General features: G+C 50.7%; 1 protein-coding gene across 1 annotated transcript; it reads left to right on the forward strand.

Moving 5' to 3' along the window:
- The first annotated feature begins 7372 nt into the window (after nt 1-7372).
- HOXC13 (homeobox C13) lies at nt 7373-15287 on the forward strand. The gene is made up of 2 exons (XM_003355421.4): nt 7373-8146; nt 13647-15287. Exons 1-2 carry the CDS (start codon nt 7405-7407, stop codon nt 13901-13903), a joined length of 999 nt encoding a protein of 332 aa, XP_003355469.1. The 5' UTR covers nt 7373-7404; the 3' UTR covers nt 13904-15287.
- The last annotated feature ends 2166 nt before the right edge of the window (nt 15288-17453 follow it).

The raw sequence follows: 17453 nt of genomic DNA on the forward strand, positions 1-17453 counted from the left end.
TGAGAAAGGAATTGTAAGGAAACAAGGTTTCTTTAGAGCCTTAGAAATAGTGTCTCCGCAAGACTTGAAGATGGTTTTTTCTCCTATCCATTTGTATAGAGTGGCTCAGTCTATAAGGACAGGTCACCCCTGCAGAGAGCTGGAGTTGAAGGATTCACACGGGGTCTTCCCCAAGCTCAAACCCTGACTGTGTTTCCATTCCTTCCACCTCTACCCCATCAGCCTACCCCCACCAGCACCCCAGCACCCCAGGGTCAAGCCAACTTGTAAATGTCTCCATACTCTAAGAGCTCAATGCACACCCATCCCAATACGTGTTTCTCAGCATGTGTACTATCCACTAGTGCCCCAAAGCCAGGACCCAGAAAGGCCGAAGGCCATCAATTGAGAAGCCTGGGGTGGTCTTTATACCGTGAAAGATATTTCTTCTTTTCTGAGTTAAATGTTCTCTGTTGATATAAGTAGTGTGGTAATCTTTGGGAAAAGAAAAAATGGATGTCCCCATCCTCCTTTCTAGTTCTTTAGATGTCATCCACTGTCTTCATATACAAGTCAACACCAAAACTAAGAAAAAAATTCTTCTGAATACTCCCTAGGGAAGGAGAAATTTGGGTGACAGGAGGCAGTGAAGGAAGGAGGATCTGCCAGCTCCCTCCCTAAGGATGTCATAGGAATAGTTTTCCTTTACTCCATAAAATGTCACCAAATTATATCTTTTTAGGAAGATGGAATTCATTGTCACCAGCAGGAATCTCGTCCCAAGTACCCAGACACTCAATCTCCCTCCTGCCTTTTTCCTCCATAGATCCCAAGCAAGATTGGCCATTTTAGCAAAGAGGGGTTCCTCCCCTTTTGTTGAGTCTTGGGTTTTCATTTCACTCTTTTTTTGGAGGTAGGAAAATTAAATTTTCTTTCTTCTGTCAAGGCATCTTCTGAAGGTCCTTTAATTTCTGGTGTCTGGCTCAATTATTTTCAAATTAGAATGAATCTTCTGCTGTGATTTCTGAGGGTATCTGATCAGGGGGAGAACTAGGCTGTAATCCATTAGAATAATTTTTCTCCTTCCTCTTGATGAAATATACATACATCCTCCACCATCTGCCTCTAAATTCCAGGTCCCGGTATCACAGTGGCTTTGAGGGCAGTCTTTCACCTAGTTAGAGATGAAACATCCAGCCCTTCAGTAATGCTTTTTGCATTTGGTCACTCTTCGGGACAGGTTAAACAGTCCATTCTGATCCAGAAGAATGCTGAATTGTGGTCCACCACCCCTTCTGAGAAAAATGTTATTTTCCATTATCTTCTTTTAAAGTAACTGAAAATTTTCAAGAAACAGAAAGAGAGAGCAAGAGATAGAGATAAAGAGATAGATGATAGGTAGACAGATGGATAGATACATGATAGATAGATAGATAGATAGATAGATAGATAGATAGATAGATAGAAAGAATAGATAGAGATTGGTCTGTCTCTTTTCTAGAAGCCCCACATTTAAACTTTAAAAGATGGAGGAAATGATCAAAAGTGATAAATACCTTTTCCAAGCTTTCGGCTTGTTGGCTTTCTGACCAAAAGGGCCTGCCGTAGTTAGATCTCTGCCAGGAAGCCAAATCCAGCCCCCAGCAAACAGTCTTCCACCTCTTCCCCAGCCCCCCTCAGCTCCCTGTCTAACTTGAAAATGAACTTGGACTTCCCTCTCAGACAGGCCCTAAAACCAGGAGAGATTTTATTTGTCTGTTTTTCAAGGGCTTTCTAAAAGGAGGAGGTGTTGATGGGGGGAAGGACCCTCTCCCACTACAGAGATGGAGTGGGGGTAGGGGTTCTGGAGAGGCAAGAAGGGGAAGATGCTTTGCTAATTTCTTAACTCTGTGTTTATTCCCAGAACTACTTCTATCAGTGGGGGGTGGAGGAGTGCCAGTGACAGGCTATGCTGCCAAAAAGAAAAGGGAATAGGAGGAATGAGGCTTAGGAAAGAGATGGAGCTGGGGAAGGAGAGGGTGAGGAGAGCTGGGAAGGGTCTCTGTGAAGAGCTCCGGGCGGAGTTGGGAAACAGTGGGAGAAAGAGGGCTGAGGCACGGTACTTAAAGGCTCCTGGAAGAGACCCCTCCATGGAAGAGGCTATCTGATCTCCCTGCTCAAGCCCAGTACCACAGACAGGGTCTGTGATTGGAGGAGAATCCAGGAAAAGATTGGCGATGGTAGCCTAAGCCTGGAACTGCATGTGGATCCTTGCAGAACCAGAGAGGGAAATTTGGTGTGACTTCCCAAGACTTCGGCCAGCACTGCAGTCCGAAATTGACAGCAGAAGGGAGTGAATTTCCCTGATGACATGACTAGGGCTTGGGGGCAGGCAAGTTTGGGTTTGAGAGTGGAAAACTGAAACTAGGAGCAAAGTGATGCTTCAGTCCATCCTGGTCCCATCTTCTCTCAAGCTGGGGGCCCAAGGAGAGAGAAAAATAAAGGTGGAAGATGCCAGGATGGCAGCCACTGTCCAGGAGGTGAGTCCCAGACTGGGAGGAGAGGTCTTCGTGGCCCTCCTCTGAGTCCAGGCTGTGAGGGTGGAGAGATTAAGGGAAAGCAGGTTCCAGAGGGATCCAGGAGCCTGGGGGTGACATCTGCACACTCCTTGGGCCACCCTGGACCTTTCAGAGCCCAGTGAGGTGGAGGGAAAGAGGTGAGGAGGGGACTGGGCAGGGCCAGGGGGCCTCAGGATCAGCCACTTTTCCTGCCTTTCCCACCAGTACCACCCTTTGCAACCCACCGGGAATTTCCTCTGAGCATGCTGAAGGCTCTGCCCACTCAGTCACAATCTCCGGGGTCCCTCCCATGGCCCCTCAACCCCCAACCTTCCTATGAGTGGCCTCTCCAGCCCAAATATCCCTTTCCTTACTACATAACTCAAGTCACATGTCCTCTGTCCTTCACAAATCTCCCCTTCCATCCTGCCTGCAGCCTGGGTCCTGGACAGGAAAGGGCCCCCCAAACTCTATGCCCAACCGCCAGGGCCCCAAGTCTCCGCGAGAATCCAGACCCCATGGTGGTGAGGCTCTTTGTTCTTCTGCAGCCTCAACCCACCCCCTCCTTTTAAAAAAAAAAAAACTGGAATTTCTCCTATAAAAGGGGGGGGCAGGAGCTTCAGAGCTTCAAGCTCTTTTTTTTCCCCCCCCCTGGGGAATATGGAGGAAACAGAATGCAGGCGGGCAGGGGGGAGGGAAATTAATTGATGCTTAATTTCTGGAGAAGGGAGAAAGCAATCTGGGACACTGAATAAGGGGCACACCAACCTCATCCTTCTCACCCTTCTTCCTTGCCTGGTATTCAAGCTCTACCCAGCCTTCATGTGTGCGTGGCAAGCTTGCAGCTCCTGCAGCAAATTCTGCTAACTTACCCCTCAGACTTGGTCTCTACCACACGGGGCCAGAAATTCTACCCCTCAACTTTAGAAAGACACAGGCATCTGCCTTTTCATTTTCCTGGTTATTTTCCTGGGGGCTATCTAAGCAGAGAGCAGGATGAGCGTATAAATTGTGTATCCAGAGAAATAAACAGACCAGCAGAGATCTTTATTTGCAGTGAGAGGGTTTCGGAGAGGGCTTAGGCATCTTCAGGAATATATTTGGGCCGTGTCCACAGGGACAAGTGGAACAGTGCATGGAGCCTGCCCACGGTCCCAAGCCCACAGGCCAGACGCGTGCACATACAAGGTGCAAACATGCACTTGCCAACTTCCAGCGAGAAGCCACGCTGAATATCTCCTTTATATGTTGGAGCCTTTGAAAAAAACAATTTCGTAACAGAACCTAGCTGGGAATTCAGTCCAGTAGAGGAAGCTGGGGGCAGAGGGGCTTCGGAGGCCTCGCCATCACAAACGTTTCCTTCGGAGAAAAGAGCAGAGGGGAGCCAAGGGCTTCTCCACCAGGCTGGAGGGGCCTTTTTCCATTTTTCTTTGGTGTGATGACTTGTTCCGTCCTTGCCTCGCTCGACACCAGCAGCACAGCTAGATACCACAGGGTCGCATTCCTATTCATTTCTCTTGATTTCCTCTCAACTAGCTCTGTCTTCCAGTTCCATCGCCCCATCCGCCAAGCCCTTGGCGGCGAGCCGAGGTGTGGCCGAGTGGCGAGGAGTGAGCGTCTGAAGCCCAGGGTTTCAGCGCCCGGCTTTCTGGGGCAGGATCGTCTCATCGCCTCGGAGATGTAATTACTACGTTTCCAGGAGTGCAGATTCTCCTGGAGTGTTTCATTTGCTTTTATTTGTGTCTCAGCGAGATCCACTTTTTTTTTTTTTTTTTTTTCGGGGGAGGAGAGAGAAGCGACCCCAGGCTTCAAGTTAATTAACCAACAAGGCTCTACGTTGAGCTGCCGCCCGCAGGCTCTCGCCTCGCCGCCTCTCCCCCCGGCTCCGGCTCCGGGCGTGCCCCAGTCCTGGAGCCGGTCGTTTCAGACACAGAAGGTCTTGGGGAGCCCAGAAAAAGAGTCCGCGGATGCTTCTCCAAGGCTTTCAACGCCCTGAACTTTCCCCACCAGTCTTGCTACTCTCTCAAGTCTCTGGAGGAACCTACATCTTCTTCTGCTGGTCTTCTTGAGGAAGGAAACTTTTCCCTCTTTTTCCTCTCATCGCTAAATTTTGGCCGCATAGCGGCCCTAATAAATGGAATTGTAAAATTGCTGGGTTAATTAAATCTATATCTCATTGCAGTAAGAATAGTTAATGCCCTTATATAAACCTGGAAAAGAACATGCTATTAATTTTATTTATTGCTGGGTCTCCTGTATCCAGAGCCTTTCTGCTGTTCTGCCCCCTCCTCCCAAAGGCCTGGCGGCTGTGACTTTGGGTTCTGGCTCCTGAAGACGCATTTGGTGTTGGGCTAGACCATTCCCCGACCCCGGGAGGAGCCTCAGGAATGGGGTGGCCATTTCAGGCCCTTTGTTTTTCCCGCTACCCCACACATCCCTGTGTGGGTTCTCCACTTGTACCCTCATCACGCACTTTACAGGAGAGGAAGCTGGGGCCTCCGCACCATCCCTACACCTGCAGCTGGAAGAAAAAAAAAAAAAAAAAGCAGACCTCACCACCCACCTACCCCCACCAGCCAGGCTGCACACAGGCTGACTTGGGGCCAAGGTCACGAGACCCAGTCTAGCCTAGCCAGGCCATGTTTGCTTTCCTCCTTTTACCTTGACCTTGGGACTCCGGAGGCACAGAAGCCAGTTTCCTAGCCCAGAGCTGGTTCCCAGAAAGACCCACTTCCACCTTGGCTCATCTCTTTTCTCTCCACCGTCATTGCCTTCCACACACACTCAAGCTTGCTGGTTTACGGCTTGTTTCCAACCTTCCCGATGTATTTTTTCTCCTACTTCCAGCCCAGCCTGAAGCCTGCTTTCTGGATCTCTGAGGTGACCCTTCCAAATGAAGATCATACAGATAAGGATTACCCTAACTCACCCACACCAGCCAGGGCACTCTCCGTTGTCAAGTACCACCTTCCCTCTATGGTGGCGGCAAGAAGGGAGGTGGCCTGTGGGCCAGATCTCCACACAGACCTAGCCATTTGCTCTTGAGTTGGAAAAATCCAGTGGGTTCGGCTAAACCTGGGGCTACTGCCTGGCCACGGCCTGTGAGCTGTCTGGACAGGAGCACAGCATTTAAGATCTGTGGTAGAGGCAGGAAAGAGTGAGATGCTGCAGCCCCTCTCCCCTCTTTTTTCTCTTTCTCTTTCTACCCTCTTCTCCTCAGGGAGGCCCTGTGCTGAGAGAGAACTTGGCTCAGTTCCAGAGATGCTCCCTAGAAAGGGGTGCCTCCACTGAGGCACCAAATTGAACACAGGAAGCCAGGCAAATCCGGAGATGGGGAGGAGAGAAGAGTGGAGCTTTTTAGAAAATCAGTAAGTTGGTGTTAATTTTTTTTTCTTTGAAATAACAGGTAATTTCAAAGCATCACAACACTTCACATTAAAAGGAAGTGATCCCAAGAATGCCATGGGAGCTAAAGCTAGGGTTATCCAGCTGCTGGGAACAGCGGTTGTTCCTGACTCTGCCACTGACCAGGCTCAGCCCAGGCGGCCGAGGACGGAGGCAGATCTGTGGGGCTGGGGTAGGGCCTCCCGGAGTCTCCCAGGGTAGCGCCTGGGTAATATCCCTCCAAACGGATAGTGCTGCGAACTCTCCTTCATCCCACATTTCCTTTTGTACCGGGATCTGAGAGCTCGAGCTCTTGGTCTCATCTTGGTCTCATCGAGCTCTTGGTCTTTGGCTTTCTTGGACTGAATCCTCGAGCCCCCCTCCCACTTCTTTGAAAAACCTTCCTCCGAGGCGTTTAATTGTATATTGAAATACCATTCCATGCTATTGCCCCCATTTCTCTCCTTTATTCTATCTCATTTTTTCATTGAGAGCATCCTGCTCTCCGAGCGGTGATGTTTGTGTTTGTGCTTGGGGCCTCTCTCTTTGCCCTCTCTGCTCCGCTGAAAGAAGACCTGCAGTCACGGAGCCTACAAGAGTGTCCCTCTCAGGCGATTGGGGCTTTGGGGAAAGTGGCTGAAAGTCGAAATGGAAACACAATCCCGGCATCAAAGTCTCGCTGCTCGGTGTCGGGTTCTTTCCAGCCAGAGCTTCCTGGGAGTCAGCCAAGGCCAGAGCCAGGGCTCCGCATGCACTGCTTGTGCGCTTCGGCCTTTTTTTAAGAAAAAAAAAAACTGATGGTGTCTCCCCCACCCTTAGCGCCAAGCCTCAATCCAGTCACAGCGATCTTTTTGGGTAGGAATTGGTCTGCCTCAACCGCCTCCTAAGCCTTGGGGGAGGCGCCCAGTAACTGTCCAGGTTGCTCCAGACCCCTTTGCGTCGGCCAAATCCAGCCTCCCCCTCCTTACTCACCCTCCCCCGGGCCTGCCGGGGGCGTTGCCCTGTCCCTTTAAATCTCCCAGCTCCCTCCTCTTTGCCCCTCCTGAGAGCCAATCAACAAAGACTTCTTCCCTTTCACCCCGCCCCACCTCTGGGGGGTGGGAACCCCAGGAGATCCACCCGGGGCATCACGTGTGCATGCCGCGTCACTCGGGCGCGAGAGGGTAGCGGAGGGGAGGCGGGATGGAGCCGGTGATTTCTTAATGAAGTGTCCCCGCATGCGTGGAGGGTGTGTGGGGAGCGAGGTGGAAGCTCCGGGAGGAGGAGGAGGGGAGGGGTGGAGAGGGAAGGGAGGAGGGGAGGGGTGGAGAGGGAAGGGAGGAGGGGAGGGGTGGAGAGGGAGGGGAGGGGTGGAGAAGGAAGGGAGGGGTGGAGAGGGAGGGAGGAGGGGAGGGGTGGAGAGGGAAGGGAGGAGGGATGGGGGAGGGGAAAAGGGAGCGAGGTGTCTCCCTAGCTCGCAGCCTCTGGCAAGTGGAGTTTTTAAAAAGCTCGAGCAGATCATGTCATGACGACTTCGCTGCTGCTGCATCCGCGCTGGCCGGAGAGCCTTATGTACGTCTATGAGGACAGCGCGGCGGAGAGCGGCAGCGGCGGCGGCGGCGGCGGCGGCGGGGGAGGCGGCGGCGCGGGCGGAGCGGGGGGCGGCTGCAGCGGAGCGAGCCCCGGCAAAGCCCCGAGCATGGACGGGCTGGGCAGCAGCTGCCCAGCCAGCCACTGCCGCGACCTACTTCCGCACCCGGTGCTGGGCCGCCCGCCGGCTCCCCTGGGCGCCCCTCAGGGCGCAGTCTACACGGACATCCCGGCCCCGGAGGCGGCGCGCCAGTGCGCCCCGCCGCCGGCGCCCCCCACCTCGTCCAGCGCCACCCTGGGCTACGGCTACCCGTTCGGTGGCAGCTACTACGGCTGCCGCCTGTCGCACAACGTGAACCTGCAGCAAAAACCTTGCGCCTACCACCCGGGCGATAAGTACCCCGAGCCGTCGGGCGCCCTGCCCGGTGACGACCTGTCCTCCAGGGCCAAGGAGTTCGCCTTCTATCCCAGCTTCGCAAGCTCCTACCAGGCGATGCCTGGCTACCTGGACGTGTCGGTGGTGCCTGGGATCAGCGGGCACCCGGAGCCGCGTCACGACGCGCTCATCCCCGTCGAAGGGTATCAGCACTGGGCTCTCTCCAACGGCTGGGACAGTCAGGTGTACTGCTCCAAGGAGCAGTCGCAGTCCGCCCACCTCTGGAAGTCTCCCTTCCCAGGTAAGGAAGGGGCTAGAGCGCCGTTGCCGCCGCCGCCGCCAGGGATCCCTCCCCGCCCCGCCTGCCCCGGGGCTCCGCGCCCCAGCCACCCCCGCCGTCTGGCCCCGGCGCGCCGGCTCTGCTGGGCTGCCGAAGGAGCCGGCCGGGCGAGCTGCGCTGAGGAATGCGCCGGGGAAGAAATCTGCTCCGACACGTTCCCTGGAGCTGCCGGGCGGAGAGTGAAGCAATCACAGGCGCCCGAGCGCCGGGCCGCCGGCTCCGCTCCAGTCGGGAGCTCGCCTCCTCCTCCCCCAGCGGGCTCCAGGCTCACGCGCGGCGCTTGGCCCCCCTAAGTCCGCTTCCGGCCAGGAATGGGGGTGGAGTGGGCCTCGGGTGCCTTGGAACCCAAAACCAAAGGGACAGAACGCTCAGCCCCCCCCCAAATAACTGGGGAAAAAATGACAACCCCCAAACATTATCTACCTGAATTTCCAAGATCCTTCAGACAGTGGACGGTTTTTGTTTTTTTGTTTTTTTTTAAGTTGGGGTCTAATTTACTGGAATCCACAGAAATATAAGATGTTATCTTTTTTATTTTCTTGTTTTATTTTAAGAATTTGGCCATGAATTTCCTGATTGTTAAAAGAGCAGGAGGGCTAAAAATCTCTGGATAGGGTGTGAAGAGAAGGGAATTAGCATCTCTCTCCTGGGATATAAAATTCTTTGCCTTCCTGAGCTCCAATCCTGTGGGTACTCGTAGTGCCAACCCCCTCACCAAATGTGGGGGACAAAGAGAGTTACCCGTGCCTGAGACAGAAAGAGAGGAGTGAGGCTAAGAGGTTGGGGGAAGGAAGGTCTGTTTTGGAGGGATCTGAGGTCCAGGCCCAGGCTGAAGACCCTTCTGTCTTGTATATGGGTAGAGGGCTGGTATTCATGGGTATTCTGTTCTCTTTCCAATTGAGGCTGTCTCTGTGCCTCTGTACCCGAGGGGAACCCCACCACTTCCCAGGGAAAGAGATCAGTTCCAGGTTTCTCAAAACCACATCAGGAGCTTTGGATTCAGCCCTGTGTTGGGAAAGCAAGATTCAGGGTCTAGCTAATCTAGAGCTTGAGTCCGCTTCAGCTCTAAGCGGAACTCAGTGAGAGAGGGCTGACTGGCTCCATTCTGATGCCTACGGGGTCCTAGGGGCATGAACAGCCTTATATGTCTCCTCATACTGCCCAGAGGGCCCCCAGCTCTACAAGTGGACCTAGAGACATTTTCACTGGGAAATATAGACCCTGAAGCTCTCCTAAGGGTGGGTCTAAAATTCCTCTGCATCTGGGATTGGGACAAGGGTAGAGGGTAAATTTAATTATTAAAAAAATACCAAATGATGTTCAGAAGTATAGCAAATAACATTCTTGTAATTGTTATAAAATTACTTACGATAATGCAACCGACTACCAAGGTGGAACCCACACTAGATGACCCATTTCTGGCTGCCAGAAGATGGATGATTGAATTTTAGTACATGGTATCATGCATTACCTCCTCTGCATTGATTATAATAATTTGATGTTAATATGATTTCTGTTGCCTACCTAACATGAAACATATAATAATACTTCTTTAAAAGACAGGAGAATCATATGTAGATAAACAACAATGTCCTGTGGAGATATGGTCCTTTAGTTCCTCATCTGACCCAAACGGGAAGCACCTTAGGATGGGGGTCCAGCGGGAATTCCTGGAGCATTAGTAGCCCAGTAGCCCGCAGTCAGCAGGCTACACTAAGGGGCTGAAGGGCAGAAGAGCAGATGCCCACCAGGCCCACCGTGGGCAGGTATAGAGCCATGGGCAGTGGGTTTGTCCTGAAGAGGGGACAAGAGGGACCTGCTCTGGTGTCCCCATGTATGTGCGGGGAGCAGGGTGGGAGTGAGGGATTGAAGAGATGCTCGCTCAGAAATACCTTTGAACAAAATTAATGGATTCCCAGAAAGAAAACTTGCTAAAAATAAATACTTCTTGGTCACAGCCTCCTAGAGAAAAATATCTTTGAAATTAAAAAAAAAAAAACACACAGCCCAACTGAGATTTAATACACTTGCAAATTACTGCATGGAAATGGATATAAAACCCAGTGTGTCTCAGCAGCTCCCTGTGCTCACATACTCCCTGTGCTCACATACTCCCTGTGTGGAAACAGAATCTGGGCCAGTGTATCTCGGTGAGTGCAGAGGTCCAGGCAAAAGGCAGATGAGAAAGAAATTATCTTCAGACACCCTCCATCTTTCTACCCACACAGAGATCTTTTAGAAGTAGTGAGATTTCCAGATAACTCTGTCTATGCAATTGTGGTTTGTTCGGCAGCATCTAGGCATAAACACTACTGTCTCTCTTCAGCGCCTCTGGCTCTGAGAAACCTCCTCTGTGGCAGTCTGGGCTGGTGCAGGAGATGAAGGCAATTGTTCAGAATGATCCAGATAATTATGGCCAAGATGAGTTGTGGCTTCTTCCTTCACGCAATTATACAGACCCTTGCTTCACTGCTTTTTTTTTTTTTTTTCCTTCCTGTAGTGAGTGTAGATTTTTTTTTTTAATTTTGACACAGAGAGACAAAAATTCCAAGAGAGAATCAGATAGAAGGGGCAGGGGTGGTGAGGGGAGACAGGGAGAGACAGAGACAGGATCTGGGGAGAGTGCCATAGAGAGAAGGAAATAATGGGCTCTTTGGGCCACGCTGGAAGTCTCCACTGACAAGCCTTTGGATTTTGGTTGAGAAGAGCAGCAAGGATTTCTAGATAAACAAAGTCCCCCTCAGAGCCCAGAGCCCTGGTGCAGGAGTCAGTGGTCAAGAGCGAGTGGCCAGTAGGAACCTGTACACAGGACCCCAAGAGACAGCTGTGGCTGAGCACTGATCTGATTTTTACTTGTTCCTCAAAAGCGCCTATTACTGTTCCCAGGTATGAAATGGGGGGGGGGGGGGGGGTGCGCGCGTGCGCACTCTAGCGCTCTGAGGGGAGATTTAGGAAAGGTTGATTGTCAAATTAATCACCTAGTCGCCTGCTTACTTTGAGCAGCACGGGCCTAAGCTTCCAGATATTTCCACATCTGTAGATCCCACTTTCAGACAAGAAAGCAGACAAGGAAAAGGGGCTTCTTTGAAGGTCTATCCCCAGGAGGCCACGACAACCAGCAGTTTGGTCTGATCCACGAAATCCTTGGCCACATCAACCCTTGGTATCCGGTAGAGAAAAATAACCAATTTAGACCAGTTACCTGGTTTTTGAAACTGCTTTTTTAGAGTTGGTTCATTAAACCTCATTGGAAATTCATAGTTGAGGTTTAGGAGACCCAAAATTGGGTAGGTAATTGTAAGCATTTCCAAAAAGTGACGTTGGGGGAAAAAAAAAAAAAAAACACCCACAAAACCCAGGGAGAATAATCTGGTTCATTCAGGAACCCAAACCTACTTTTATCCCATTTGCTTTCCAGAGGAAAGGAGGTATTTTAAAGCTAAATTGTACCAGGTGGTCTGTTTCCATTTTAGAACTTTACTGTGTCATTATGCTGAGCCAGAAAATCTAGGTTTAAAATCTGGCTCTGGGACTTATTTTACCCACCCTCCGCCTCAGATTCCTTAGTTTGTAAAATGGGGTTTTATAAAATAACACTGAAAAAAAAAGTTTTGGGGATTAAAACAAAAAGCCTCATGGTATCATTACTTACCTTCTCGGTTTTACTCTTGTTCCAGAATCATCAGTGTCTCGCACCACAGCTAGATCTGTAAAAATAAAAACACACTTGGGAACTGAGAGACTTTGAAAACAATGATCTTATACAAAAAAATCCTTTTTAACCTCCAGGATCTGTTCTGCTAAAGGGAAGTGGTTTTGTTTTTCCGATTTTAAAAACTAAACAAAACTTGGCCTATCCCTACACAGGCAGAGCAAAGTGACAAGGCCAACAATTCTTCTGAGAAAATGAAGAGCGCCAAATCAGACCACTGGAACCCTCCCCCCTCTCTTATTTTTTTCTGTGCATTTTATTTTCCCCTGCATTTGATGGTGACCCCTCCTCTCCCCATCCTGCATAGACGAGGGTCCCTGGGAGAGAGCAGCCCCCCAAAAGAAAGGGTATAAGGAAAGGTGTCCCATCAAGGTGGGGTGGGGTGCGAACAAGCATTTCCAGAAGAGCTTTGTGAACAAAGACATTCTAGGCTGTGCCTGCATTTCCGAAGGGCAGTGAGAATAAAGGGGAAACTCCAGGTAGTCAGTGCTCCTCACGGGCTTCTGCACGAAGAAGTCAATTACATTTTAAAAATGGAGTGAGTTAATGCAGATACTCTCCCTAGTTCCCCGCTTCCCCTTGCAAGTGTTGTTATGACCCTTTTAATTGACATGGAGGGTGACGTGGAAGGGGGGATATGAGACACACTGCCTTTAGATCCTGTGGTATTCTGAGAGCATAAAGAAATTGAACTCGTAGTGGGATGACAAGATATTTAGAGTTTAGGATTAGGATTCCTGCGTGAGATGGAGTCAGTTTCCTTCAGCCTCGGAGGAACGAAGAGGACTGGGAGTCGGAGCAGAATTTGCTATTTTGGCGAGTGGACAATGGCGGGGGCTCCGGAGGGGCGCTGATTTCTTTTTACAGAAGACTTATGTGAACAGCTGGTTTTAACCCAAGCAGGGCTCTCTTGGTGGGCACACTTCTAGGGACCTGATGCCCTACCTCTCAGGACTAGGACTTCCCACTTTGGATGTTGTTAAGTGACTCATAACATGGGTCTCCTAGAGATCGGCTCCCAGGCAGTCTGCCTCCCCCTGGACACTTTTCTTCTTCTATCTGTTGCTGTTGGCCTCAGACTTCTAGGGCAGAGCCAGTGACGAAAGGCATGAGGCCCCCCCCCACCCCCATTGGTGGTCTGTGCTCATTGAAACTGTCTCTCTGCCCATCATGCCCTGCCCTCCCTCAAAGGTACCAAAGAACAGCTTCCTCTGATAATGGAGCAGAGTATAAACTGACCGATGCTCAGATGATCTAACTGCAGGAAGGAGAGATTGTCCTGAATACCTGCAATCTTGCAGGCTGGCAAACCGAGGTGGAATTTGGAGGGACCCCTCTAAGGGAATGAGGAGTCTAATAAGGAGTGCTGTGCAGAGCCACATTGGAGGCTGAGGCCAAAGGAAAAATGAAATGTATTTTAAATATTTATTTAAAATTTTGATATTTTCATCATGGGAGGGTTTTTTTGTGTATATATATATATATTTATTTAAACATTGCATTCATATATAATTTGCTGACTTTTAAAATTTGCATCAGAAGCAATACCCCAGCGTCCTCACCTTAGCCGTGGCCTTGCTAATAACAGGGGTGCAAAGGATTTGGGGACCGTCCACGCTCTCGCTTTGAGTCCCTGCTAGAACCTTGCGCCTCTGCAGCCGCGCAGCCTCACGGCCCCTCGTCCGCCGGTCCTGGGTCCCGCCTTGCGCGACTCACTTCCTACCTCTCGCCTTCTGTCTCTTCCCGCAGACGTGGTCCCCCTACAGCCCGAGGTGAACAGCTACCGGCGCGGGCGCAAGAAACGCGTGCCCTACACCAAGGTGCAGCTGAAGGAGCTAGAGAAGGAGTATGCGGCCAGCAAGTTCATCACCAAAGAGAAGCGCCGGCGCATCTCGGCCACCACGAACCTCTCGGAGCGCCAGGTCACCATTTGGTTCCAGAACCGGCGGGTCAAAGAGAAGAAGGTGGTCAGCAAATCGAAAGCGCCTCATCTCCACTCGACCTGACTCCCCCCTGGGCCGCCCGCCCCGTCTATTTATGTCGCCGATTTGTAACATATCCAAACCCACCGAAGGACGCTCCTCGGGTGCAGACAAATATTTAATGTTAACCAGAAAGAGGAACTGCTCCGGGAGGCTGAGAATACCAGAGGGTACACTCTGTCGCCCTCTACTCCCCACCCCCATCCTCAACCCCCCACCACCCCTGTGCACATGGGACCTGCCGCCCTCCACTGCTTTGGAGGTGGGTCCCGGTGGACTTCGGGAGGCAGGGAGGCAGGCGGTGGCCTCCTCTCCCTCTGACCCTCAACCCCCTCCACACCCACCTGCCTTGCCAGAAAGCCCAGTGGCAGCGAAGAGCCTGATTCCAGCCAAAGCAGAGTTGGGGAACGCTGAAGGACCCCATTCTTGCCTCATCCTTTACACAGGCAGGTACACGACCCTTCTGAGGGTGCGGCCAGGTGCAGGACCTGGAGAGCTCCTGCTTTCCTCCCAGTCCCTCCTCTGCTCCCTGTCCCTGGCACTCCTTAGTTAGGCAAGATTTCCCAGTTAAGATTTTCTGTGCATATTTTAAAAGTCACATTAATATGAATGATAAGTATTAGGAATCTGGCATCGTGATTGGAGTACAGACCGGACAGCGCTTAGGTTTTCTTTCTTTCCTATCCGTTTCAACAAAAGCTGGAACTGGCCAAGGAGCTACCTACCCCTGCCCCCTCTCTCAACCAAGGGACTGAGTTTCTCTGGAGCCAGCGTTGGCCTCCTCCAGCAGTTGGTTCTGCTTCTCAGTCAATATGCGGAAATCCCGGGAAGACAGAAACTCCCACCACGCTGCTAAATACGTCTTCTCTCTTTCTCTCTCTATAGTGAGGCTGAGGATCAGGCCAGGCACAGAAGCGGAGTGGTTTTGTTTTGTTTTGTTTTGTTTTTTTGTTTTTCCTAGGGAAAGGATGAGTTTCTCTTCCAAGGGGATGGAGAGCGGGTCCCCCAGCAGATTCCCTCTCCAGCCGCTTCTCCATCCAGGAAGCAGCTGAGAAGGCCTCACACTTTCGCTTTTACTCATTGTCCAGAGGAAAGCAGTTTTCCTCCAGGAGGCCAAAATAACTGGCTCCCAAGTAGCCAGCTAATGTAGATGCTGCCCAGCATTTCCCTGCTCAAAGGCCAACTTGGTGCTGGGGAGTCGGGGTCACCTTCTCCTTTCCTGCTGGCGCATTACAAATCAGTGTTCTTTTGAAAGTCATCAGAAATAGGCTTTTTTAAAAATATTGTGTATCTGTATATAGTATTGTGATGTCTGAATGACAATGTACTGAATGCAAAAAGGAAAAAAAAAAAAACAACACCCCACAGACCTGTTTTTAAAATAAAATTCTTTTTTTTTTTTTGCCTTGATTTTTTTGTTCTGATTCCTTCTGAAACTCCTTCTATCCACTGGCTCTTCAGGGCAGGTTCTGTCACCCGGACTCAGCCAGAATGGGTCAGGGAAGAGGAGAAGCATCCCCCCCCCCACCAGCTGCATAGATCCCAAACTCATGTTTTGCTCCACTTAAGTTTTTTCAGTGAGTTATTCTGATTGTTGATACTCTCTAGACAGGAGAAAACTTTTTCCCATCCTGATGCCCAAAATAGATGAGTGTATGTTGGGGAAAGAAGGATGTAACCATCGACTGAAAAGGCCCGGGAGCAGATGAGTGAGTTCATTTCAGTTCACAGTCAGGGCTCAGATCTGGTGCTGAGGAAGCAGAGTGCCTACTGGGAGCTGGATGCAGTGGTGATGGTGGTGGCGGTGGCGGCTGCAGCAGCAGTGAGGCGCTAACCTTCGACTCCGGGGGGCCTTACTGCTTCCAGAGGGTCCTAAATCCCTCCAGGCATTTCAGAACTGAAACTAGGAAGGGGTCCCCACAACCTGCCCTTCTGGGGGACCACTCCACATTCTCAAACTGCCTTCTTTTCTTTCCCCACCAACCCGTGCAAGACGTGGGGCTGCTAGGACCCCGTGAGCCCCCAGTATTCTAAGCCAAGCTCACCTCTATTCTCCAGCATTCTTGGGAACACCAGTAATCAGGAGTCCTGTAGATTCTGCCACTAATTTGTTTTCCCTGTCGCATCTGCCTGTGCCTATCTTCCTATCTGGCAGAGTTAATGAGGTCGTTAAATTGTCAGGTTAAGAGACTTTTAAAAAGCAATATAGCCTAAAACAATGTTATCTCAGATTAAATCTTTACTGCAGCAATTTTTATTTATATATAATATTTTTCCTCTCCTGAGACACAGAAAGACTGGAGGCACTGGACTGGAAATCAGAGTTCTCCACTCTCCCTTTGCCTGATGCAAGGTTCCTAAAATTTTGTTTAAAGAAATGTTTGGGGGTTGTGTGCAACACAACGCACACATGCAACGTACCACACACACACACACACACACACACACACACACACACAGAATTGAGGGACAAAGAGCCTGAGGACTTCACCCTCTGCTGAGGCTCTGCTACTGATGTGGACGAGTCCTGTTCTACTCCATTTCATCTCTGGGTTAACTACCAAAGAATCACACGCTGGGCGGTACAGATTTAGGAAGGACTAGATGAATCTCCCAGGAATTAAAACTTATTCTTAATTCCAACTCCCCTCCCTCTCCCCACTCACCATCACCCCAACTTCTCTCTAAGTCAGGGCCTCCCCTGAGATGAAAAGAACTGAAAATTAAATGTGTGTGTTTGGTCAGAAAAAGGAACTGAGTAGATAAGAGCCCCAGGCCTCCCTTGATAGGGACCCTACTCCTCTTGACTTGAGGGTACATGGAGTAGCCTATGACACAGCTGGAGACACAGTGGAAGTTGGCGACTCAGTGGGGAAAGAATTCTAGAGTTCTTTGAGGCATCCTTCCATATCCACCCCCAAGCCCACAGGGAGTCAAATGAGTGGGAGTTTTCCCACCCCCACCCGGAGGAACCCCCCCTAAGGCCCCAGAAGGGAGCTGTGGAAAAGAGAAGAAAGCTTGTACAGGCTCATTGGGGTTGCACTGGGACACCAGTGACTGGGGCAAGCACTGCAGTCCCTCTGAGTCCCTGTGAGCCCCGGTGTGCCAGGGAGTTTAAGATGTTCCTCGTGCTCAGAATTAAATATACCTGGATGGATTTCAGAGGATTCTCATGCCTGGATCAATTTTGGAGCTGCCTCTCCCATAAAAGTAAGCAAGCGTGAGAATGGAAACTCCCGGGTGAGTGTGTGTTTAGGGGGACAAGCCTGTGTGAGTGTGTGTTTTGGGGGGGCAATTCTTGGACAAAGTATGATTCTTTCCCTGATTGTGTTGGTTCCTTATCTTTCCTTCCTCCAAGAGTTGGCATTCTCATTGGGGAACTCTGTGAGACATTCCTGTATTCCTGTAAAGGTGTGTGTGTGTGTGTGTGTGTGTGTGTGTGTGTGTGTGTGTGTGTGTGTGTGTAGAGCCTCTGACCTATGGAGATCATTTACTGCTTGTGTATGTGCATGTGTAGCAATGTTGTCACCTGGCACTCATCTCAGGTGTAGAGTATGTTTTTTTTCCTTTATTC

This window comes from Sus scrofa, chromosome 5 (assembly GCF_054392235.1).
Source record: "Sus scrofa isolate SSC_HxYL_T2T_F1_AM1 chromosome 5, Sscrofa_HxYL_maternal_Yorkshire_Landrace_v2.0, whole genome shotgun sequence".
Lineage (NCBI taxonomy): Eukaryota > Metazoa > Chordata > Mammalia > Artiodactyla > Suidae > Sus > Sus scrofa.

What these genes read in the sequence shown, in the direction of transcription:
- HOXC13 (XM_003355421.4), top strand. Translation starts at nt 7,405, where the DNA reads ATGACGACTTCGCTGCTGCTGCATCCGCGCTGGCCGGAGAGCCTTATG. An exon ending in CTGGAAGTCTCCCTTCCCAG is followed by an intron (nt 8,147 to 13,646) that starts GTAAGGAAGGGG and finishes CTCTTCCCGCAG; the next exon opens with ACGTGGTCCCCCTACAGCCC.